At 53.9% G+C, this 24,590-nt stretch overlaps 1 protein-coding gene across 2 annotated transcripts; it reads right to left on the reverse strand.

Annotated features, from left to right (window-relative positions):
* Positions 1 to 14,223: 14,223 nt before the first annotated feature.
* Positions 14,224 to 24,563, reverse strand: DHX38 (DEAH-box helicase 38). Of its 2 annotated transcripts, none has more exons than XM_050978935.1 (26): positions 23,352 to 24,563; positions 22,941 to 23,125; positions 22,680 to 22,781; positions 22,085 to 22,250; positions 21,855 to 21,973; positions 21,635 to 21,711; positions 21,390 to 21,545; positions 20,602 to 20,763; positions 20,410 to 20,517; positions 19,419 to 19,531; positions 19,179 to 19,316; positions 18,774 to 18,960; positions 18,499 to 18,684; positions 17,933 to 18,073; positions 17,653 to 17,763; positions 17,464 to 17,580; positions 17,121 to 17,228; positions 16,893 to 17,005; positions 16,188 to 16,396; positions 15,948 to 16,102; positions 15,713 to 15,868; positions 15,502 to 15,636; positions 15,298 to 15,423; positions 14,847 to 14,942; positions 14,582 to 14,703; positions 14,224 to 14,462 (listed from the first exon to the last, which is right to left on the reverse strand). In XM_050978935.1, the coding sequence occupies exons 1-26, from the start codon at positions 23,663 to 23,665 to the stop codon at positions 14,378 to 14,380; spliced, it is 3,687 nt and encodes a 1,228-aa protein (XP_050834892.1). In that variant the 5' UTR covers positions 23,666 to 24,563; the 3' UTR covers positions 14,224 to 14,377. The 2 variants fall into 2 exon arrangements, with proteins under 2 accessions (XP_050834892.1, XP_018770291.1); XM_018914746.3 differs by having other exon boundaries at positions 22,938 to 23,125.
* Between the last annotated feature and the right edge of the window lie 27 nt (positions 24,564 to 24,590).

The following is a 24,590-nucleotide window of genomic DNA, read 5'->3' on the forward strand; positions in this document are numbered from 1 at the left end:
AGTCCTATAGCAGTGAGTTCATCTGTTTGACCATGCTTGGATAAGAAGACACCTCCTTTGGCTTGTTTTGAGCCTACCCCCTGACAAATTCTACTGTTTTCTTGGAAAAGGCCACAACAGTCACTCCTTAATCACCTTTCTATGACACTTCTGATTTATAAATCTTTGTCATGTTTCTTTCCCAACACCCTTCTTCTAGATAGAAGGACTCCAACCTATTCTTCTGAGCCAGTCCCAGCTGCTGATACATTTTCCTGTTGGGGGACCCTGGACCTCCTAAGGCTGGTGATCCTGAGTCACTGGAGCAGGCAGCAAGATTCCTGTGCAATGAGTGCCAGGTGTAATTTAGCACAGAGAGCATGAGTTATGGTCCTGCCCTTTACAGAAAGTCTGGCAGCACAGCCCTGCTTGTCAGCTTAGTCCCCCACCTGATCACGAGCTCTCCTAGTGAATAAATTAAGGTTTGGCGTATCATCGTTTAATACAGCCCCCATGCTAATGTCTTTGTGAAATGAAACTGAGAAAGCTGTTAACCTCAGTTAGCCAGTTGTCCTCACCGTGACCTGGATAAATCATCCAAGCAGGATCACTGAAGAACAGTGCTCTGGCTGTTTTGCAAAATGGAGTTGGAAGGGAAGGACTGTGCTTCCAGCTTATGCCACGAAGACTCTGCACCAAGGCTGTGCAGCAAAAGGACCAATGTGTTCTTACACCGGAGACCCTGATGGGTCTAGGCTGTGTGTTCGCTGGTACAGCCCCTCCCCTGGCAGCTGCTGAGGGGTCACAGCATCATGCCACACGTGGGAAAGGGTGACGTGCTGTATCTGGAGAAGAGAGGATGAATTCCCACAGAGACCCCAGGGACAGGTTCTCTCTGCTCCTGCCATCAGGCATATTTCAACATCCAGCCCTTCTTCGTGACCACGTGGTTTTCCATGTTCCTTCCCTTCGGCTGGGGGCTGGATTTTCCCCGGGGATGTCTCCTTCACCACGTTCTGAATGCAGCTGGCCTTGAGCTGGGAAAAGAGACAAAGAGGACACTTTGGTGGCTGCCGTCAGGACATATGGATCTACAGGAATAGGGAATTTCTCTCCATGAGCTGTTTTGACATTGGAACCTGTTATCTTTATAAAGGCCTCATTACTTCATCTGCTTTCACAGGGCATCTGCTCTCACAGCTACTGCTCTGTGTGGCAGGGACTTCTACTAGACAGGGTGATTTCTTTTGTGATTTCTCATCTGGCAACTTTGTTGGGGTTTGGGTTTTTGGTTTTTATTTCTGTATGACGGAGGGAGATCACAATACCACCTGTATGTAAGAAACTCCTGGAAAAAGGAAAAAAGCCATCTGCTCTCCATGTCCATGAAGGAACACTCAAGAACTACTGGCCAGAGCCTCTACCAGGAAACATTTGGGTTAGGAACAGTTTTCTAAAGGGAAGGAGAACACAGCAGGTGATCAGACTGCCAGGGCCCAAGGATCCTGCTCACAGGAGAGCTTTAAGGACAGATACACAATACACAGGATACTTCTGACTTCCCGTGTCTCAGAACTGGAAGACAGACTATCAGCCTCTTGATGCGCACATCAGCGTTGCTCATTTCCTAAATCTATCCCTGCTCCTACCTTGTAATGCAGCTCTGCCTTTCCCAAAGCCCCACCACAGTCTCCTTCGGTGTTTCCTCTTTTTCTGCCAACCTGCCTGGTCCCAGGTTCCCCAGGAGGCTGTAACACATGCTGAAAGGAGCAAGCAGAGCCTGGAGGAGGTCATTCATTGGGTGGTGAAGGCTCCAGTACCACCATCTGCATTACATGTCCTGCTGTGCCACAGGCTTTGGCCAGAGTCCCACTCATGGTGGGGAACATATGAGTGGATGAGGCAGAGATAGGAGTGTAGATATGCTATCTGAACTTTTGGATTCAATTTCCCTTCTCAGCAGAATAGCTGTGTGCAGTTTCTTACATGTGCTGCTCTGCAAATGAGCTGTGCAGGAAGGACATGCAGTCAGAGACCACCTGGAGAGCACGGTCCGCTTGGAGCATGCAGTTTGGCCGTGCAGGGCTGGCACAGGCAAGAGCAGGGTCTGGCTGATGGACAGAGCTTGCCTCAGCCCCTCAGGGGCTGTAGGAGTCTGCTGCCTTTTGCCTTGCCCCACTGTAGGAGAGCAGCCACAGAGCATTCACAGAGGAGGGAGGAATGGTCACAGGCATAGTACAGGGTATTATGCCTGTGACCATTTCTGTGACCATACCCTGTACCATGTACCATATACTGTATACCACATACCAGGACTCAGAGCCATTCACAGACACCCTGTCAACATCAACAGAGAGACAGGGACTGAAATACATGGCCAGGACACTCAGGGCAACCATGACCCAAGGTGAGCCAAGTTATTTGAGTAGGCACCAGTGAGGAACCCCAGTGGATACCTGTATCTGAGAGCCAGCTCTACGGCACAGTCATTAAAGAGGGAATAAAGAAAATAATAGAGCATTGATTAAAATGGTTGGCAAGGCTGATTTCTCTCCATGCAGTCTCTGATGGAGCAGACTTTGGGGCTGGGGAGGAGTAGGCAGCCTCCAGGCTGTAAGGCTAATGCAGAGCCATGGCTGTTTGTATAACTGCAAAGCTTTTAAAAGAGACTTGGGAAAACTAGCTTGGATTTCAATGAATATTTACAATTACACTGCTCCAAAGCTGAATCCAATCACAGCACTGCAATGTGTGGGCTTCATGCATCAAAAGAAAATGAGAGGAAAACAGGAAAGATGGAGTTGCCTTTGGAGGGACTTACAAACACAGATCTCTCTGCTTCTGGCAGAACTAAAATGCTTTATTTCTGATAGGAGCAATTTATTCTTCAGGCATTTTGCTTGATATTAGAAAGTGCCTGGCTGGTTTTTAAAGTGAGTGTCTTCAATAGAAGGTCTTTAATTCAAAATGATAGCAAGAAATGGAAAGTGTTGTGCTTTGTAATTTTGATATTGTGCTTACAAACTCCAGAAACAGGGGAGCATTACCCAACTGGAGCAGGGGCCCCTTCCACTTCCTTCCACTGTGTTATTGATCACCATGTAGAAGCAGGCTGGGTATTTAAACCATATGGAATTTGACTGGTTACTATGTTGGCTGAGTATTCACTGCAGCTCTGTATTGGCCTCTTCTTTCTTGCAGTAGAAGGTACGCAAAAATAATGGTGATGGGGAATTAACCTTGATAAAAAGATGAAGAATCTGTGACTGCTGAATCACTGCTGAGAGCCGTGTGTCACAAAATAGGAAGTGTGTGACAAAGCAGAGAGGCTGCCTGAAGTAATAACGGAACAGCACCACACAGCTGACCTTTGTCAGCTGCTGCTCTGGTGTCCTGTCTGCATGGCCTATACTGGCCAAACTGCCCATCCTGCCCACACAATCCATGCCGCCTGCAGCTCTTACCTACAGGACTGTAAATAGTCAGTGGCCCCAATGTGGTCCCACAGCACAGTACACTACTGCTCTCAATTAATTTGAAGTACTTAAGGTATAGCCTTGCATTCCATCATGCAGACACTCCTTAGCACCACAACAGCACCACAGCAGGTGTTTCAAAAGAACCAGATTAGAAGTTACACTACAAGAACATGCAATTTGTTTGCCACGGTGTCTGCTTACAAGCACTCAACCGGGGAAAGCCACCTCTGCAGTGCAAGCCCCCTCCTTCCCCACAGCCCAGCAGGCAGTGTGTCCCACCCTGGACAGAGGGCAGTGGGGGGCTGCTTCCAGCCTGCACTAATCCCTCTGTGTGGTTTGAAGATGATGCTGTCTTCTGGTGCCTGTCACCTGTGGATGCACAGATCTCTGCTGCTGGATGGCAGTCTGAAAGGATGCTGGCGGGAAATCCCAGGAAGCTGGTTTCTGATCTGAGTCAGTCATGCTGGTGGTGCAGAGACACGCTCCATCACACACAGGCATGGCACAGGGTGTTCCCTGCAGCTTGGCACAGGCTGGAGTTGATAGGCCTCAGCAGGAACTTGCAGTCAGTATTATACTGTTTAAGAGGCTTAAAATCAACTGTGAAGTTTCAGTATAGCTACCAAAAAACCTGTTTTCTATTTCTCCACTGGTAGCTTGTTCTAGGAGAAGACAGTGCAATTTGGTGATTGATTCCTGGAGTCTGGTTGGTGCATCCATGCTGGGGTATAGAGGCCACAGATCCTGCGGCGCCTCCCGGAACACTCTGCCAGCCTCAGCCACCCACAGCCCATGGGCTCTGGAAGCAGAAATGGGCTCTTGCATTCCATCAATGTGAGTGGATATTTTTCTCCCATTAAAATGTTTTATTTATTTTTGAATACATATGAGTTTTGGGGGTGCACCACACCCTGTGTGAAGCAGTCTGACACAGCACAACATTCAAAAAAGATCTGGTTTTTGTTTTTTTGTTATTACCTGCTAATTTATGGGGTGCTGCCAGTTCTTACATTGAAGGGACGATGAGAAATCATACTGCAGGCAACCTCTATTTGCTAATCTTGGTACTATAATCCACTTCAGTCTATTTTTTTCCAGCCTAAAAAGACCATCCACTTTTTACTCACATGGAAAATATTCTTTGTATTTGATCATCCTTGTTGGTCTTCTCTGAAACACTTCCAAATATTTTTCTTGAGAGAGGCAGACAGAGCTGCATATAGAAATCACAGTGCAGCTTTCACTATGAATCTGTTCATTGGCAGAACTGTGATCTGCTCACCATTATTTTCCTGATAATTGTTAACAGTCAGTTTGCCTTTTGGGTTGCTCCTGGGCACCAAACGTTCCCACAGATCTATCTCTCCATCTTCATCTGATTTTATTCTAGCACAGCCCCAAGCCTAATTCCTGAGGAGGAACAGAGCTACAGCAGCTGAGACTGCAGTGAGATCTTGTGAGAAAGATGGTGCAAATGTCCCAGATCTTCAGCAAGATTAGGACCACCTGGCTGTGTCATACCTTATAGGCTGGGGACAGCTGCTAAACATCTGAAAAAAAGAAGAAATTATATAAGGTCAGAAGACCTGGCCTCTTCCAGACAGATCTACCCTCAAGTGTCTGCCCACCTGAGGGGCTGAGTAATGCTGTGGAATGCTGATGTAGCCAGATGAATCAGTGCTGGTGTGAACTCCTATCCAAGAGCACAAATAGCATCATGTTCTTGTGATCCTCCTTTACATTTCCTTCCTGCAGATTCCCGGGGTGAGGAGGAAGGGATTGGACTGCCTGACCTCCAGTACCTACAGTCATGAAAATTTCCCTGTAACTCTGAAATCAGTAGCTTTTCTGACTATGACAGCTTCAGACAGGCATTTGGCTGGGCTTGAAGACATCAAGGGATGGCAAATGCATGACATTCTCCCCTGGCAGTCAGTCCCTTCATATCACTCCTACTGTTTTGGGCTTTTTTATCTCATGACTGCTATGCCAACAGGGCTAATGAAGCTTTCTATGCAGCAGCAATATGGTCTCAACTTTGTTTCCCTTGGGTTTTATCCTTTGTCTTAGAATACTCCTTTCTTTTTGACCAGAGACTCGAGGTTAACCAAAGAGGGAAGGGAAGGGAAGGGAAGGGAAGGGAAGGGAAGGGAAGGGAAGGGAAGGGAAGGGAAGGGAAGGGAAGGGAAGGGAAGGGAAGGGAAGGGAAGGGAAGGGAAGGGAAGGGAAGGGAAGGGACGGGAAGGGAAGTGGAAGGGAAGGAAGGGAAGGGAAGGGAAGGGAAGGGAAGGGAAGGGAAGGGAAGGGAAGGGAAGGGAAGGGAAGGGAAGGGAAGGGAAGGGAAGGGAAGGGAAGGGAAGGGAAGGGAAGGGAAGGGAAGGGAAGGGAAGGGAAGGGAAGGGAAGGGAAGGGAAGGGAAGACCCTCTCTTTCTGCTTTGTATCTGTATCCCCATTACCTCCGCCCTTTGGATGTTCTCCCTGTGTTCCCCACCACCAGAGTCTCTTTCCTTTTACCCAGCTCCCTCTGGTTTTTGTCTCCCCTCTTGTCCTCCCACACAGTGCTGCAATCACTGGTGGCTCGGAAGGAGGCCCCACAGCTGCTGATGTGCCTGTCCAGGGGCACTATCCCTCTTCCAGGAACTTAGTGATTGTAATTGCAAGAACCACCAATGCGTTATGTCCTGTACCACACCCAAGAAGCACTGCTTTCCTTTCATTTTTTCATCCAATTTTCCAGCAGAATTTCTACTTCCTGCTGATTTCCATTTCTTGGTTCCTTAGAGGACCACATGACAGCTCCTACAGAGCTTGTGTATGCCCTTAACCCACAGAGTCAAAATTGGAGATGCAGTTGGCAGAAGCAGCAGTGGAAATGGTGCCGTGATGGTGTGAATACACAGCAGGACGAGCAGCGGGCAGGAGGAGCCCCAGGGACCACTGCACACCTGTGGGGTCGCTCCCATGCCCGTCTGCACCTTCCTCCTGACCCTGGAGGGAAGTGTTTAAACACAACCAGGCTAGTCCTGGGTGGCCTGTTCTGGCTGACACCGCTGGGGCAGGACAGGGGGATGAGCCAGGTGATCCGGTGTTTGACAAGTGAGAATGTCAGAGGTTGGCTCCTGGGTGACTGGGCTGGGTGGGTCTCCTCATGCACCAACACTCCCCACTATGAGGCTCCCTGGGTACATGTGGTAGCTGGAGGAGTAGAGCAGAGGCAAAACACCGATGTGCACTCTGAGATGTGTCATGGCCTTTCAGCTTCCACTAGAAAGACAGCAGGGCAGAGCAGGTCCCGACTCATTATTGCTACTGTGGCTGTTCCCCTCTTCTGTTTTTAAACATCCAGTTTGTTCTCTCTCCCTTCCCTCTCCCTAGAGCTGCGGTGGTTTTTAATAAGTATTTTTCAAGTATCTGGCTGAGACCCTCGCAAGGATAATGAGATCATTCACACCGCAGAATGCAAAGCCCTGCAAGTCCCGATTGCTATCACTCCCGGTGGACTATGCCCTCGCTGCCTGTATTTCCGTCGCTGTTCCTCATCCCGAACACGGAACAAAGGTGCTGGGGGATGCTTGGGGAGTGCCCAGGGGGTGCTTGGTCGTGCTCGGCGGGTGCTCGGACGGTGCTCTGGAATGCTCGAGGGGCGCCTGGGAGAGGTTGCTCGGGGGATGGCCTGGGGGAGCGCCGGGGGATGCTCGACGGGTGTCCAGGAGTGCCCGGGGGTGCCCAGGGAGGAGCCGCCCTCACGGGCAGCGCCGCGCGGGCCGAGAGCGACCCCTGCCGGGCGGGAACGAGACGGAGCGGAGCTTGTCAGCGCGCATGCGCGAGGCTTCCGGCACAGCCCCCGGGACTGCGGACCCTCGGGGCACCCCCGGTACCCCGAACCCCGCTCCGGCCACCTCAGCTCCCTCTCAGTCCCTCCGGTCACCTCAGCTCCCCCTCAGCCCCTTCGGCCACCTCAGCTCCCCCTCAGCCCCTTCGGCCACCTCAGCTCCCTCTCAGTCCCTCCGGTCACCTCAGCTCCCCCTCAGCCCCTTCGGCCACCTCAGCTCCCCCTCAGCCCTTCGGTCACCTCAGCTCCCCCTCAGCCCCTTCGGCCACCTCAGCTCCCCCTCAGCCCCTTCAGCCACCTCAGCTCCCCCTCAGCCCCTTCGGTCACCTCAGCTCCCTCTCAGCCCCTTCGCCCACCACTGCTACAGAGTGCCCAGATCAGCTGTGGCTGCCGCATCCCTGACAGTGTCCAAGGCCAGGCTGGACGGGGCTTGGAGCAGCCTGGAAAGTGTCCCTGCCCATGGCAGTGGGTGGAACAACATGAGCAGATGGGGAGTCCTGGCTCAGGGCACCAGCGGGGCAGTGAAGACCTCATTAAAGGACGAGCATCAATGTCTGCTTTGGGATCAGGGACTGCTAGGCTGACGGAGCTGGAAATGTGCCATCCAGACTTGGTTCCAAGTGGCCATGGATGGCCCATCCACAGTGTCCAACTTGCTCTGCCAAGGGGTAACCATTTCGCTGTGCTGAACTGAAAGTTTCAGTTTGGTTTGTGTTATCTCACAGACATCATACGGGGCACGCTTCTGCCTGCTGATCCAAGAGCCTCCTTCTGCTCTGTTCCCACTTTCCTCTTGCATTCTGATGTGTGACCAAACGATGCCTTGCTCTGCACTAAACCCCTCAGAGAACACTACTTGAATTGTGCAGCACCCATGACTCCTGGAGCCTCTCCTAAAGCTCCATGGTCCCCCTGCACCATGAGCACTGGTGGCCACGAAGGGCCATGCCACCACCATAGCTAGATGTTTGGCTGCACAAGCGGCCACCAGTGTATCCCACACACTACTGGGATGTGCCAGTGCAGCAGCTGCTGCATGAGCTGCTTGTGCATTCATGGAAATACAGACAAGACCTTAAGTCATGTCTTCTTTGGCTCATCTCTGTGAAATAGGTATTACAGCACTTGTTTTGCAGAGGGGCCCTGCAGTTTGGTTCATGAATATCAAGTGGTTTGAGCTCCTGTGATGGAAGATACTGGAGATGGACAAAGGGGCACCAACGGCCTAAAGCTGATGGAGGCCCAAGCAGTTGTCTCACCCAGTTGCACTGTGTTTGCTAATCCAAGTGTGTAATCAGCACATACGGGCAACATGTTGGCTTGGGCCATGTCACACAGAAGCTCAGAACACACACTGTGAGCTCATGCACCCCAAGAGGGGTGATTGGTGTCTGCACAGCCACCAAGGATGGGCGATGTGCAGGGGAGGACGGAGCTGGCGGTGGTATGATCACGAGATGGGTGTCATCGACTCACAGCCATGGCACAGAGAACATGCAAACCTCCTTCCACCCCAGCCACTCTGCCCTCCAGCTCTCCTGAATGAAGTCCCAGCTTTGTTTTTCTGATTTCCATTTTGTATCCTAAAATATTCACTCCAAGTTCCGCTTGACAGACATGCCTAATCTAATCTCCATGTCTGCTTTCTAATTTTCGCAGCCAGGATAAAACAAATTGGCTGGCGTTAATTGCCTGTGCAGCGGCCTGGAGCTCTGAGCCGTGATTTACGAGCTTGGAGCAGGCGCTCTGCAACACATTTTTCTTAATTTATTTTTAATGAGTCTCTCAATTAATTTTCTTGGAAACATCTTAATGATGTTGGAGGCGGATGTTAATGAGGTTTGTAGCAGCACCTCATTTTGCATATTTTAACGTACTGAATGGCATAAAGCAAACTCCTGGTCCTAAAACAGAAAAAACCTTAAGACTGGAGAGGACTCCTGAGCTGACATTGCTGCCCTGGCTTGAGGCTGAGGCACTGCATGGGCTAGTTGGTGACTTTGAACATTGTGAGGCTGAAGCTGGGTGAGCCCACAGGGATGGCAGGACCCTGGCAGCATGGGAGGGGGTGAGGGGCCGTGCTGGGTCATGGTTGGTGGCCAGACACTTCTTAACAGATGGAGTGAAAGCCTGGACCAGGCAGGAGAGAACCTGGGCACTGAGACCCCTATGCAGGCATGCCCCATGTTATGGCTACCCCATTCCCTGCACACCCCTTTTGGGCAGGAGCTCTCCAAGACACAGCGTTGGGCTGCCTGGGGCTGACAACTGCGGGGTGCTCTGGGGTGTCTCTGCTGGCCCACAGGGTCACTGGTAATTGCTGACGCATGTGCCAGCAAGAGGCAGCAGCTGGATCGCCTTTGTTTGCTCCCAGCATGTCAGTCTTCATTAAACTGGAGGGGAATGAAAAAGGATTCACTTTTGTCCCAGCCTGAACATGGCAGCTGTTTAATTTCAATTAAAGCGGCACTGAAAAGAGTAGCATTACGGCAGTAATTAAAATGAGACAACTCCCACCCCCAGGACTATGCTCACACAGCAGAGGGGCCAATTTTGACCCCCCCATCCTCCCAGAACCAGCTAAGTATGGGCAAGCAGCTGTGGGTCAGGGCTGTGGGGCTGCCCCACATGCTCACAAGGAGCTGGAGCAGTGTTGAACCCTTCAAGGCAAGCACTGCCTGCAGCTCAGCACGGTGCAGCACATCTGTGGGACAGAGCAGCATTGCCCGTGGCACCACGTAACATGGCACAGCACACATGGCATGAAGCTTTGTCCCATAAAGGCTCTGTGCACTGTGGATGCCTTGTGCCCTGGCTGTCGCTGCCTGAACAAGACTGAAGTCTGCAAGGAAATTTTATTTCCTTGCAGTGACTGAAACTGTGGCCAAATTCAGTTGTGTTCTGAAAGCAGGGGGTTCAGCAGCCCTGCTCACAGGACTGTTGGTGCTGTGCCTGCTCCCATCGCCCGTGACTGTGACCCACTGGTGGAGCAGGTTGTCATGGCAACTGATTTCTGCTTGGTACATCTGCATTCACCTTCTGGGCCCAGTTCAGCCTTGGAAATTTCCAGTTAAAACATGTACCTGTGAAACTGCACTGAGCGTTGGCAAGGGAGCATACACACAGCCCAGAGAGTCCCGTGTCACCAATGCAGGCAGCAGCAGGTCTGTGCTCACACCATCACTGGCACCCAGAGACCCGTGTGAGTCGATCACCTGGGAACTGTGGTGTGGCCCCAGGCAGGGCAGGACAACTGGACACACATTCTCAGCCTTTCCTGTCCACATTCAGCCTCCCCAGGGGCCTGTGGCCATGTCAGGATGTGCCCCTGCTGTAGGTCCCTCCTCCAGCCCTGTCCCTTGTGTGGGCGGCTGACCACAGGGCACAGCCCTGAGCGCTGCCATCCCCACTGTCACCTGGCCCTGGCCACAGCCCAGCAGTGTGTTCTGGGACCGGCCACAGACTGAGGACAGTGCAAGGGCAGCATGAGGGTGGGAAGGCCCTGCCCTGACACTGGGGTGCTGCCATGTCCTGGACCAGTTCTGATGATGATGCCTAGGACCTGGTGACCTCACAATGGCATATGGATTAGTGTCACACAGCATGCCAGGGACACAAGATGGTAAGGAGCATGGCACAGGAAGGCTGCGGTGAGGACTGTGGGCAGCAGTAGGACCAGGCGCTGCTGAGGAGAGGGCTCAGCCCCACACAGCTCTGCCCTGCTTTTCCAGGAGCCCCAGGCTAGGTTTCTCCTGCTGGCAGCAGGTGCTCCTCAGACAGGGAGTGGCAGCGCCAATACCATGGGGAGGGTGGGGCTGCCCCAGGCAGGGCTGAGTGACATCCGATGGGACTAAGGGTTGTCTGGGGCTGCGGGAAAGCTTATGGTCCTTCCAACAGTGAGAGTGTGGCCAAAATTTGGCACATCCAGGGAGGTTCCTGCACTTCAGGATCAGCCTGAAGGCTGCCCTAGAGATCTGCCAGGGACAAAAGAAACACCACCAGAGCTGACCAGCTCCATCCAGCAGCTTCAGCAGAAGACAGAGGCCTGGCAGCCCAACCAGTGCCAACCATATGTTCAACCCAGGCACTGGTTGCACTGCCACACATTGGTGGCCAGGTAGTACACGAGGCCCTGACAAGCCCTTGCCTGCACCACCAGACACCTCTTCCCCAGGGCTGGGGAGAGCACAAGGACTCAGGGTCCTCCTGTGGTTGCACTGGTCCCACTGCCATATTTCCCACAGTGACCACAGTTGACTGCAGTGTGGAGGGCTAGTGGTGTCAGGGGCTTGGCTATTTGTGAGCCCAAAGGAACTGTCAGAACATGCACACGCATGTGTCCGTGCTGCCGGTAGGGGAGGACTGCACACACCCGCTGGCAACACGGGCCATTGCTGCTCTGCACAATACTATGACTGCCAGCAGTGTCCAGCCCCAGTGCCTGCCCACACAGGAGCTGCAAGATGGGCTGGCTACAGTGGTGAGCTGGACAGATGCTGCTCATGCCATGTCCTAGGGCCAAAGGCAAGCATTGGTACTGGAGCCATAGCAGGAGGAGCCCAGAGCATGCCAGGACACACAGCAGGAAGATGTGGACACAGCTGAGATGCTAGCCACCATACAGGCATTGCAGCTGGACCTGGACTTCTGCAGGGGCACAAACCACAAACAGCTGCAGGACCAGGAGTGTGCAGTGGAGCAAGAGCACCAAGACTTGATCATTCTGATGCAGCAGTTCCAGGCACTGATGGGCAAGGTACCAGTGCTGGCACAGCGGCCACAGACCAAGCTGCATGTGTCCCCCACTACCACTCCACCACAGGCTAGGCACCATGCCTGCCCCACAGCCTGTGCAAACACCTGGTGACCCCCCAGGGGAGGGTAGAGAACATCCTGCCAGCCACATGTGGCTCTAGCACCACCTGTACAGAGCAGCTGAGGCACAAGGCAAGCCTGGCTGGCACAGCCCAGTCTACCCAGCTGAGCAGAGCTAGAATTATGCAGACCCTAACAGCCCTACTGACACCCGGGGCACTGTCCCAGGACTGGTGGCACTGCTGCAGCCCACAACCTTGCCAATGAGCTGGGATCACCATTCTCCCTGTGTCCATGCTCTGCCACTGGTCGGGGACCAGAGATGGCTTTCCAGGGCTCCTGGGTGTCCACAACAGGGAGGGTACTGTGGGGACTGCACGGAGATCAGAGGGCCAGAAGTCAGCAGCCTTCCTGCCTCGCACCTGGTGCAGGCCACATTCCTCTGTCACAGGCCCTGCCCAACAGTCCAGTGTCCATGGGTTGTCCCAGAAAGGTTCCTTCTGCAGCCTCAGCTCTACATAACTGGGGCACAGGGTGATCCCACACCCTGCTGGGCACTCACAGGTCAGTGATGCACCCCTCCACCTGAAGGACCAGGCAGTGCAGACAGAGGTCACCTCCTGCTTGGCTGCCCACAGTGATTTTGACACCAGCCACGATATCTCACAGGAGAGCAGAGAGCTGCTCAAGCAGGTCAGTGCCAGCAGCCCCCCAGCCACTACACCAAGCCTAGGAGCAAGGGGGGGACAGCAGGGGGGGGCACAGGAGCCATGACAACCACACTGCAAGGCTGACCCCTGCTCCCCTTCCCCCAGAAACCCTGGGACAGGATGGGAGGCAACAAGGCCAACCTGCCCCTAGCACCTCACACAGCTGGTGCCCAGCCAGCCCTGAGCATCCTGCAGCTCACAGAGGGCAGCTGGGGCTGTGCTCAGGGCAGGGCACACAGCACAAAGCCAACACCCCAAGACACTGTCTTCTCTGCAGCTGGGGGCACAGGAGCAGAGTCAAGGCCTGCAGTACAGCCCAGCCCGGCTGCAGGAGCAGCTGGGAGCCACCCAAGCCCAGGAGAAACAGAGTCTGCAGCAGCTCAGCAGAACCAATGAGGCCATCCAAGGCCTACACAGAAAAGTGGCAGAGCTGCAGCAACACGTGAGGGCAAGGTAGGACAGGACAGGGAAGCAGCCTCAGTCCCAGACCTCTCTCCTGCCTCCAGGAGAGGCTCAGCCACGGCCAGCCACCCTCCCTGCCCCACAGCTTTGCTTGCAGGTGCAGGACATGGAGAACCTCCAGGCAGAGCTGGCCCAAGCTCGGCAAGAGAGCACCAAGCAGGCGGAAAAGATTGCAGCCTACAAGACACACAGGCAACAGCTTCATTGGGAGCTGAGGAGGATGCAGACCTTCAAGGAGCAAAGCAAACAGGAGGTAAAGAAGTCTCAAGTCTTCTGTGAAAGACCAGGAGCCTGTGCTCAGCCTGTCTCTCTCACTGTGCCATGGGCAGACCTACTCTGTCCAGAAGCTGCAGGAACTGAGCAGCCTAGTTCAACACTGGCAGCAGCTACACCTGGATAGTGAGCGAACTCTGGCTCTGAGAGAAGAAGAGCTGGTTGTCTGCAAGGTGGAGCTGGCTTTCCTTAAGGAAGAGCTCGGAGCTGGCTTTCCTTAAGGAAGAGCTCAGCAAGGTGACAGAGCAGGTGCAAGATACAAACAGGCATTCAAGACACACTATGCAAGATGTAAGAGGAGAAAAAGTGAGCAGCCCAAGTATAAGCAACTGAAAAAGTGAGCAGAATTCCTGGCACAGCCTGGCTTGAAACAGGGCTGGGCCGATGGTCCCAGCTGTGCAGCAATAGATGGGCACCAGATGCCTGTCCAGGGCATGGGCTGTGGGAGAATTGCCTTTGCAAAGGGATGGGCCAGCTCAAAACAGGGACAGGGTGTGTTTGTCCTCCAGGTCACTTTAATTTTGTGCCCTGTTCCAAGTTCTACAGGGCAACAACCTGACAGCACCAGCCCTGCATGATTCTGCAGAGCTACCTCCACCAGGAGGTAGAGCTACGAGAGCTACCTCTTCCAGGACAAGAAGCAGTGCAAAACAAAGCAAGGATTAGACTGACAACCTTTAAAACAAATAAAATTCTTTCTGTTCTGTAATAAAATTAGTGCCAAGCACCAAGGCCTTCCAGGGCCACAAGCTGTAGAGACCTCAGAATACATTGATTAGGGTAGGTGGGCGCCTCCTTAAGCCTCAAAGCAACAGGTTGTGCCTTCTTAGAGACCAAAGCGGGCTGGGGTGCGTCGTGGCGTCAGGGCCTCCCCCTGCTCCTTTCGCCCAGGGGTATAGATTTTAGTAGATCTGTCAAAGAGGACAAGGGCAATTAATGAAAATGCAACCTTTTCCTGCACCAGAACTCCCCAATGGAAGCTGAGATACTCCACACAGGCAAGCCATGGGCAGGCAGTGCTATCACGCACCTTGCACTGCCCAGTGGGTTACGGCGCTCCTGCTCCTCCCGGCGGGCACGCAGCTGCTCCTCTGCCAAAGCCATTTCTTCCTCCATGGCAGACACCTCCTCCTTGGCACGGCGTCGGTTCTCCTGGAGCAAGGCAGCAGCAGGTCAGGGACAGCAGACTCCTTGCAGGCCCACAGGCTTGCTCCCTTCATGTCAAAACACACACACACAGCAGCAGAATGCAGAGAGCCTGCAGTCTGCCAGCTCATCCAGGACAGAATACTTACCTGGCGTGACTTGCCAGCATGTTTGATACTGTAGAACATAGGGCCCAGCTCTGCCAGCCACTCACCATCCACAGCAGTGACACACTGCATGTACTCCTGCAGGGACAAAAAGACTAGGATAGCAGGATGGCATCCTTGGGGCCTAGGCACCATTCCCAGAGCCATAGCAGCTCTATTCCTCCCCCACTTCTCAGGCTGGGACCATACCCCTTCCAGACAATTCCTCCTGGCCTCAGAAGCTGCTACGGGTCGGATTTGACCTCAAAGGGGATCAAACATATCCCACAGAAGCCAGAGAAAAATAATGGAGGAAAGGACAAACATGTCTAATTGGTCTAGATGGAAAAGGCTGGTATCTGCTACTCAGACGGATCTCGGTCTCACAGCAAAGCCCTCCCATCTCCCCTGGAGCACCCATCACCCTTCCTGCTAGCCCTCAGCTCATGCTCACCTTGGTAGTCATAACCAATTCATGGTACACAATGTAGTCTGGTGTGTAGCCCATGCCAAACAGAGAGCTCGTGGGATGCAGGTGGCAGGGCATGCCCGTGCGGATGTTCACATACTCCCCAATGCCCTGCAAAGACAAATGTGCTTAGTCCACCTGTTCCCAGGTAGGGTCTTGCAGCCCCCAGGCAGCTCAGACACCTCTCACCTTCAGCTTTGCAGCCTGATGGAAATATGCAGCACAGATGCACTTCCTGACAACATCCCAGTCTGTACCACAGGATGCCAGGCTCATTCGCTGCTGCACCATAATATCCTTGAGCTGGGCACGCACCTCCCGCACCTGTAAAGGTGTGTGCTGGTCAGATCCCTCTTCTGCACAAGGCTGCCTCCCCCAGGCCTTACAGCCACAGCCTCACCTTCCGCATGGCCTTGGCATGGATGAAGTGCTGATTGCACCACAGGGTAGAATAGCTGTTGTTTTTCCACTGCAGGTAAACATTTAGGTAAGTCAAGTGATCACTCTCTGGAACAGCAAATTTCTCCCGCACTTGGTCACTCTCCTCCTCTCGGCCCTGAAGGGTAAGCAAAGAACATGAGCTAGTCAAAGGGCAGGGAAGGGCCCTGAGCTGCTGGAACAGCAGCATCTCGTACCTTAGGCCGGTAAAAGATGGCAGGCACAGACAACATGGAGACAACAAGCAAGATCTCAGAGCTGCAACCCATGTCACAGGAGACAATAAGCATTTTGGAAAGTGCAGGGTCCAGTGGGAACTCCACCATGAGGCGTCCTGTAGAGGTCAGACCACCTGCAGGAACAGAACAGGGATCACTGATCAGCAGCTGGGCAGGCCCCAGTTCCATGGGCTGGCAGCCTACCCCAGCTGCCAATACCTGTGTTATCCAGGGCCCCCAGGATCCACAGCTGGTACATGGAGTTCAGCATATTGTCTTCAGGGGGCGGATCCATGAAGTGGAACTGCAGCAGGTCTTGCACACCCAGGGACTTGAGCAAGAGCACTACATTGGCAAGGTTGGTGCGCTGGATCTCAGGCACCGTGGTCGTCAGCAGCTCATTCTTGTAGGCACTCTGGGTGTAGAGCCTGGGAAGAGAGGCCAAGAGCATGCTCCCCCTGTTTGGCCACTGTGCTCCTTACAGATCGCCAGCCTCTGCCCAGGCCAGCCCAGCATGGCACAGGGCAGCAACCCTGCACCCAACAGCAGGACCCTGGGGAGGCACTAGTAGCCCAGCCAAAGTGGGGTCTCCCCATCACATTGGGGTTTTTGGGCTGCAGCACAGCTCATGACCAAGCACAGCCCTTCCCTGGTCTCACAGCATAGTCTGGGAAAGGCCTTTGGCTTTGTTCTTATCCCAATGGCATCCAGGGCAGACCAGCCACAAGTGAAGATGCGCACAGGAAGAAAGTGGAGCACATCCTTTTCTCTGCAGAAGGACTGGGTCCAAAGAAGGCCTTCAGGCCTGCCTACTGCCCACATCCCCACCAAAATTCAAGATAATGAACAGCTCCAGTGAGAAAAAGATCTACATAACCTGATGCCAAGCTGAGGATTCAAAAGGAACACCAGTGACATGCCTACCTGAAACAGTGGCCGGGGCCAGTCCGGCCAGCTCGGCCAGCCCTCTGATTGGCATTGGCCTGACTGATGGGGTAGATCTGCAGCGCATCCATGCCTATACGGGGGTTGAAAACCTTCAGGGCACAAGAAAATCACACAGAAGTCAGAGAAAGGCTGGATTGTAACCTCAGAACTCCCTCAACCTACCCCAGAAACCAGAGTCAGACAGTATAGAAAACCCTGGCTCACCTTCAATTTGCAGTAGCCAGAGTCAATCACAAACATGATACCATCCACTGTCAGTGAGGTCTCTGCAATGTTAGTGGCGACGATGCACTTCCTGACCCCATCAGGAGCCTGCAAGCACGCTGCATGTCAGTCACACCCCTGGGCATGGCTCTGCTCCACTGAGGAGGAGTGCAGAGTGGCAGATGGACGGGGGTGACTCTTGGGAAGTGGGGTGGAGTACATGATTTCTCTCACCCTCCACATGCAATACTAACATATATCTACACCGCTCACTCCTGCTCTGTACTGTCTCCTGCTCCAGTTCTCCCTGTCCTCACCCCAATCACAAAGCACATATCAGCACCTTCTGGAAGATCTTGGCTTGCAAGTCCGAGGGCAGCTGAGAGTAGATTGGCAGTACAGCAAGAGCAGGTGCCTTCTCCAGCTCCTCAAGGTGCTCCACAATCTGCTCTGAGGTCACCTAGACACAAAGAGGAGTGAAAACATCAGACTGAAACAAGTGGGTAGGATAGTGCCTGTTCTTCCAACTCACCTCGATATCCTCCTGGCCAGGCATGAAGACGAGGATGTCTCCAGGAGCACCAGACAAGTGGACCTGCAAGGCTTGTTTCACTGCAGCCTCCACATAATCCTCCTGTGGGGTCTGAATAGCACAGCCCAGGTTAATATGGACCAATATTCTTACCTGCCCTGTCCTACGTGCAAGACTGTAGCACACCAGAGCCACTCCTACCCTGTCCCCCTCAGAGTGCAGCACAGCTAGGTCACAACCCCCTCCTGCCAACAGCATGTCCATCCACAAAAGTGGATACCTTGCTGAAAAGAATATCCACAGGAAAAGTGCGCCCAGGAATGTGGAAAATAGGAACGTTCCCAAAGAAGGAGGCAAATTTATCTGCATCCATGGTGGCCGAAGTAACAACAAGCTTCAGATCCGAGCGTCGGGCAACCACCTAGGAAGCAATGAAAGGAACAACATGGAAGGCACATTTATGCATGGCTGTGGGCTGTTTTCATTCTTACTGAGACAACGGCACAGGACAGAGCTTCTGTTGTAATCCAGAGGCACTAGCTGCGCATGCCAGGGAACACTGATGCTCTACGGTCAGGTCAGTGCAGTTAAAAAGACCCTCCAACCTCAGTCCAGGAAACCTTAATCCAGCAAAATCCTCTGTATGGGCAGTTCTGACATTCAGCCAGCACGACTCTGGTAGCATTACAGAAAACTTAACCCCCCAGATCCAAGGACCAGGATGCCAGAGCAGTCAAGTGCAGACAGAGATGTGGCAGCTCTGCTTCCCTCTCCTAGTCCTGGCAGAGGAGGGCTGTCCCAGATGATGTGGCCCATGCTGCTGTCACAGCCCAGGATCACACTCACCTCCCGGAGCAGCCCGAACAGCACATCAGTGTTGAGCGAGCGCTCGTGTGCCTCGTCCATGATGATGGCACTGTAGTTGTCCAGGTCAGCCTCCCGCAGCGACTCACGGAGCAGGATCCCATCTGTCATGTACTTGATCACTGTGTTCTCAGATGTGCAGTCCTCAAAGCGGATGGCATAGCCCACCTGGCAGGGCGGAGATACCAGCACTCTTCCAACAGTCCCATGCACTCTCTGTCATGGCTTGGCACCCCTGCACTCCCTTTGAGACTCACCTCCTCCCCCAGACGCACCCCCATCTCCTCACTGACCCGCTTGGCCACCGACATGGCAGCCACTCTGCGGGGCTGTGTGCAGCCGATCATGCCATAATCAGTGTAGCCGTCCTCATGGAGATACTGTGTCAGCTGAGTTGTCTTCCCACTCCCTGTCTCCCCCACCACGATCACAATGCTGTTGTCTCTGAGGAAAAGGAAAAGGTATTTCTTCATACACCTTCAAAGAAGGGCTTTTGTGTTCTCTAGCTAAGCATCATCCTACTCAGGTGGGAGAGCTAGCAAACACAAAGAAATGGGTTTTGTTTCCTGAGAGCATAGCTTCTCAATGGTCACGATTCTACAGATCCTCAACTGAGCTCCCAAACATAGGCCAATGCCCTGGGGATGCCCCGGCAGCCATACCTGAGGATGGAGAGCAGTTCCTGCTGTACAGCAAAGATGGGTAGGTATTGTCTCTGCTCCAGGATTGATTTCTTCTTGGCAAACTCGCTGCTGGCTTCACTTTTTTCTTTCATGTGTTCAGCAAACTTCTGCTCTGTTCTAAGGAAACACTGAAAGTCCTGAAACTGCCTCTCCACACGCTTTGCTATGCCCGTAGCCCCTGTTACCAGCTGAGCAGGGTGATTCAGAGCAAGCCCCTACTTGTAATCCACTTTGCCATCTTCTGTCACCATCTCGTCCTTCTCCTCTTCTTTCTTGATCCCCATAATGTCTCCCAGTTTGGTGCCTGCTAGCTCCCAGTGCTTGTGCTGAGCCTAGAAGCAGAGAGAACAGCATAACTTTGCCACAGTAAACAGAGACAAAATTCTTCCCCAATCCTACTCCTAAGACTAAGAAAAGGATATTAGTACCCCAGCTCCCCAATGCAGAATACACACTCCACTCCTACAGCAGGTTCCCCTCTTCCAAATGAACTGAAGCAGAATTTTAAGGCACTGAGATGGATACAGAGACTTCAGGCAAAGAATTACCAACTGCCTCCTAATAAAATAGCTCCAGCTGCTGACCCTTCCATTAAATTTGAACTTAAACCTAAACAGATGTGAACCAGAGATAATCTTCCTGCCCTTGCCAAGCGCCAACAGGCTTTTCTCCCATCTCTGCTACCAGTTTAGCTACCACCACCATTCCACTCATAATTTAAGTAGGTCAAATCCAGCCCAGTTTCAACGTACGAGGAACACACCTGTACTTTCCTGACAGCTACTGTGTGAGCTTTAGAAAAAGTTCCTAGAAAACACCCCCAAAAACTAATCTGCTACCTTACCCCACACTTCTCCTCACAACTCTTCTGCTGAGACATGACAAGGTAAATCCTGCTGTCATACTGCCCGCTGACAGTCCCTAAGTGACCTGGCATTGTTCCACCTGCTTCCTTCTCCCATAATCCAGATGTTCAAATGCATGGTGATTCATGTCCCAAGGCAACGCCTTGGGACACGAAGAAAATCACACCACAGCAGCTGCTATGAGGCAATGCAGTAAGCTGGGATGCTAAGATGTCCCAGGCCACAGAAATATGACCTCCTTATCATCACTGCTGCCAAAGCCTGAATGCTGCAGAGTCCAAACAAGGCTCTAAGGAACTACATAGCGTGTACAGCAGGCAGTAAGCCACAGGGCTGCAGCATACCCTCTTACGCTCCTTTTGCTCCCTGTGCTTGCGCACCAGCTGGCTGCCTTTCCGAGCTATGATGGCCAAATCCGAGGTGGCATCCTTCACAGGGATGACTGGCTCTGGCTGCAAGAAAAGGCATTGCTTTACTAAAAAGGCCTCACATATATAGGGCTCCCTGCCATCACTGCCTTCAGTCACAGTCTCTACCTGCTTGGTGAAGACAATCCTTCCATCTAGGAAAGGAGGCACTAGATTGTGCACCAACAAATGCACTTTAGCAGAGTTATCCTCCTCAAAATCCTCATCCACCTCAATCCGATGGACCACACCACTGGTCAGCATGCGATTTGTCTCCCAGCGCTCGTTATCCTGCAGGAAACAACGTATCAGAAACCCAATGAAACCCCACAGAAAGCCACAGAGATGACACTAGAACATCAAGCTTGGGCCTGGGCTCTGCACTGGCAATAGGATGGTTCAAACCTAGTGAGCCTGAAAGTAAGCACAAGGGAAGGAACAATAATTGGAAGGAGTAGAGTACAGGAAACTACCCACATGAAACACATGGTCAACAGGTTTGTCCCCAAGGAAATGCAGGATAGACACTGCCTGCAAGGCAGTCAGAATACATCAGGAAGCCTGGATGCCATCCTGCTCATGTAAAAAGACCAACTGTCCCCAGCATCCACTGGGCCAAGAGCAGACAGCCCCAGTAATGTATCTTGCACTTAGAACAGGAGGAGCATGGTCCTCTGCACTTCTGCCACCCTGGACCTTGCAATCCACCAGCCACTCCAATTGGCAATTCTGCCCATGCAGGAGTTGCAAGGCTGGGTTTTCCAGGGGAACTCAACCACAGTTTCCCTGTGAGCACTCCTTCAGCCTGGCCCAAGAGTGTCCTTCTCCACCTGAGAGCAAGGGCTCAACAAGTGGATCTTTCAAGAGTCAGCAAACCCCACATGTTCAGAGCAGCCAGCCCTGCGTCTTGTCCTTACCTCATTGATCTGCCGCCGCTGTGCCGAGATCCGCTTCTGCCTCTGCTTGTGCAAGTGCTGCTCACGCTTCTTCACATACTCCTCAGAGGAGTAAGCCAAAGGATTGTGAAACTCATCATAGCCCTCATCCATCATGTACCAGTCTCGGTCAGCTTGCTGGGAAGAGAGAGGTGCAGCACTGAGTTCTGCTCATCCCCATGCACAGCCTGGCAGCCCCAAGCCCCCGGCCCATCCCAAAAACTCACCCGCTGGTCATCCTCCCACTGCTGCCGTTCCTCTTCCGTCTCAAAGACGATGCCCTCCTCCCCCTCCGTGCGCCGCCCTGGGGTGAGCCAGACAGTCCAGAATGTTTCCCAAGGAAACCCCAACAGTCCAGAATGTTTCCCAAGGAAACCCCAACTCTGTGCCACAGGAAAGAGGATTTCATACTGCCCACCCCGGGGCAGCTCAGGCCAGATTGCTCACCTCTCCCTCGGGACAGGCGTGGTGTGGCCCCCAGGTGCCTCCGGTCATCAGCCCATTCGTTGTACTTGTATGACGGGGTCGGCAATGGCGTCTTGTCAGAGTACCGGCTCCTCACAGACCTGAAAACGCAGCAGATGGGAGGGACTGGTGCCCACAGACAGACCCTTCTCACACACACAGAGTCCCCTCTGCAGCCCCACAGCTCACAGCACAGCCTCAGGCACCGCTACCTGTCCCGCTCCCGCCGGTCCGTGTCCCGCAGTGACGGCAGCCGGTGGCTACGTTCTGAGTCTCTGTAGGAAGGGCTGGGAGACGGAGACTCCCACTGTGAGCGATGGGCACTGCTGTAGCCACCATCATCCTCCTCCCAGCTGGAGCGAGATGGTGTGGCTGCATCTGGTAGAAGAGATGGGGTTTGACACCAGTTGTTCAAGCAGCGGCCCTGGGCACCCAGAACCACCTAACATCTTTTAAGAAAGGAGCATGGAGAGAGGGTACCCACTGGCCCTCCCTCTAAGAGAAGAGGCTGACCTAGTGATTCCAAGGAATTTCAAAGGATCACATTTAAATCACACAGGCCCAAAACAGAATCCACTGTGCCGTGATCTGCCCGAGTTTGAAACATGCACAGCTGGCACATTGCTCCCAGATCCAAGCTGAGCTGGGAGTTTTATGCTTGTCTAAACCACTAACATTAGGTACAAGCTTTTCTACCACCCCTGTTCTGCAAAAACAGCAGGTAGCATAAGTAACTCCAGGCATAAAAAACTCCAAGCCCCTCCCTGTTAGATCTCACACAAGAGTTTTACCGGGTCCCACTCCCACCTTTGGGCCGATGTCGGGGGCTCTCAGGTTCACCCCTCCTGCTGCTCCGTTCTGACGAGCCATCCCTCTCTGATCTGCTGTGATGACTCCTGTCCCGCTCCTCTGCAAAAACAAAATAGGAACAGGTGCCTATTGCACAAACAGGCTTCCCAAGTCTGTTGCAAAAATCACCACAAACCTTAGTAAAGGCTACAAACAGGGCAAAGAACAAGCCCAGACCCAAACCAAGAAGCACCACAAAGGTCTCCGAGCAATTACCACGGTCTCGTTTACGATCGTGGTCCCGATCCCTACTGCGTTCTTTCTTCCGGTCCTTCTCCTCCTTGGATGAGGCAAAGACCCCATGTTCCCGCCGCTCCCTCTCCCGCTGCCGGCTGCGTTCCAAGAACTCCTCGCTTACACCACCTGTGTAGGAAGGTGTCTCCACGTGGACAGAGCGGTAATGTCTGGACAGGCAGAGCAGAAAGAAATGCTCAGAAGCGCTGAGCAACAGCCTCCCTTCGGCTGGTCCCGTACAGCTCCAGTTGCAGCCTGTGCCATATCGCCCCACAGTCCCCCTCTCTCCACACCGGCGGCCGCAGCCCCGCCTGTCACCGACTGTGCCCACCCTGCGCTGCCTGCCCGGCCGAACGCGGCCACCGCCGGCACCCGGAGCCCCCCTGCAAACGCCACCTGTTCCTGCGAGCTCTGCGGTCACTCCGGCTGGCCTCGTCCTCTTCCTCTTCCTCGGCGCTGCCCGCCTCGTCACGGCCCTCTTCCCAGTCCTTATAGGATGCGACACGGGATCGCTTCCCCCCGGCCGCCTCCTCCTGCCGCTCCCGCCGCTTCTGCGCCGCCAGCACGTCCAGTCCCAGCAGGGAGACGCGCGGGGCCGGTGCCTTAAAGACGTGCTGCTCGGCGCCCCGCGCCCGCAGTACCAGCCCGCCCGCCTCGCCGCTCGGGCCCGTCCCCGACAGCCGATGCAGCGACTCCTCGCTCGCCTCCATCGTGGCCGCAGCGCTGCGCGGGCCCCGCAGCTCCCTCAACGACGGTCACCCGGCTCCCGGAGCGCCGCCATAACCGCACCACAGTGCTCGGCGGGAGGAGCCGCTCTAGCCCCGCGCACCATAGAGACGGCGGCCAGAGTCTATGGCAGAGCCGCCACCATAGAGGCCAGACAAGTCACGCCCCCTGCCGGGGCGGACTTCCGTCTACGCAGGCTCCCCGTGGTCACGTCGGAGCGGGGCGGAGTCCAGGCCGGGCGGGACGGACCGCAGGATAGCGGTGGGGACAGCGGGACGGACAGCTCATAACAGTCCCCTCCTGCGGGTCATTCCTGCTTGGGGCTGCCTCCGCAGCCCTTTTCTTACTACCTCCTTGGCCCTGGCGCAGCGCATGGGCTCCAGATTTCCTGCCCCTGGTGCCTGCAGCCAGCACGGTTCCCAGCAGAAAGAGCACAGAAAGCCCCACCTTGCTTCGCACCAGCCTGGTAGAGGCTCCCGGGAAGCTGCCGAGCTGTGACAGGAAGCCAGTGGGCCGAGTTTCCCAGCAGTCGTAAACAATTTTGGTGAGGTGCTGTCGTGCAATCTTGCTCTGCAGGGTGGAGTGTGAGAGGCTGCTGAGGGAATGCTTCGTGCAGGGCGAACTGTTGCTCAGGAAAAGCCCGAGATGACTGCAGTGAGCTCGGGGTGAAGGAAAAGTCAGCACCAGAGATCCCAGAGACAAAACCAACAGACAGAAGCACCTTTGATCAGGCCCTTTCCACAAGTGACAGGACATGACTGCAGCCATCTCCAAAACGGCTGTGTCCTGGCACCCAGCACCATCACTGCCTTCCCTCCCGCCCAAGGGCCTGGCCTCAGGCAGCAGTCTTTGCCAGGGGAGGCCGGATACACTTGTCAGTCCGTTCCAGAGCTCAGCTACCCTGGTGGC

Source organism: Serinus canaria, chromosome 11 (genome assembly GCF_022539315.1).
Source record: "Serinus canaria isolate serCan28SL12 chromosome 11, serCan2020, whole genome shotgun sequence".
Classification (NCBI taxonomy): Eukaryota; Metazoa; Chordata; class Aves; order Passeriformes; family Fringillidae; genus Serinus; species Serinus canaria.

Coding starts and splice junctions, on each gene's coding strand:
- DHX38 (XM_018914746.3), bottom strand. CDS start 23,665: ATGGAGGCGAGCGAGGAGTCGCTGCATCGGCTGTCGGGGACGGGCCCG. Junction 16,397..16,892: donor GGCCCCGGCCACTGTTTCAG/GTAGGCATGTCA, acceptor CTCTCTTCCCAG/GCTCTACACCCAGAGTGCCT. Junction 15,637..15,712: donor ATGCCAAGGCCATGCGGAAG/GTGAGGCTGTGG, acceptor ACACCTTTACAG/GTGCGGGAGGTGCGTGCCCA.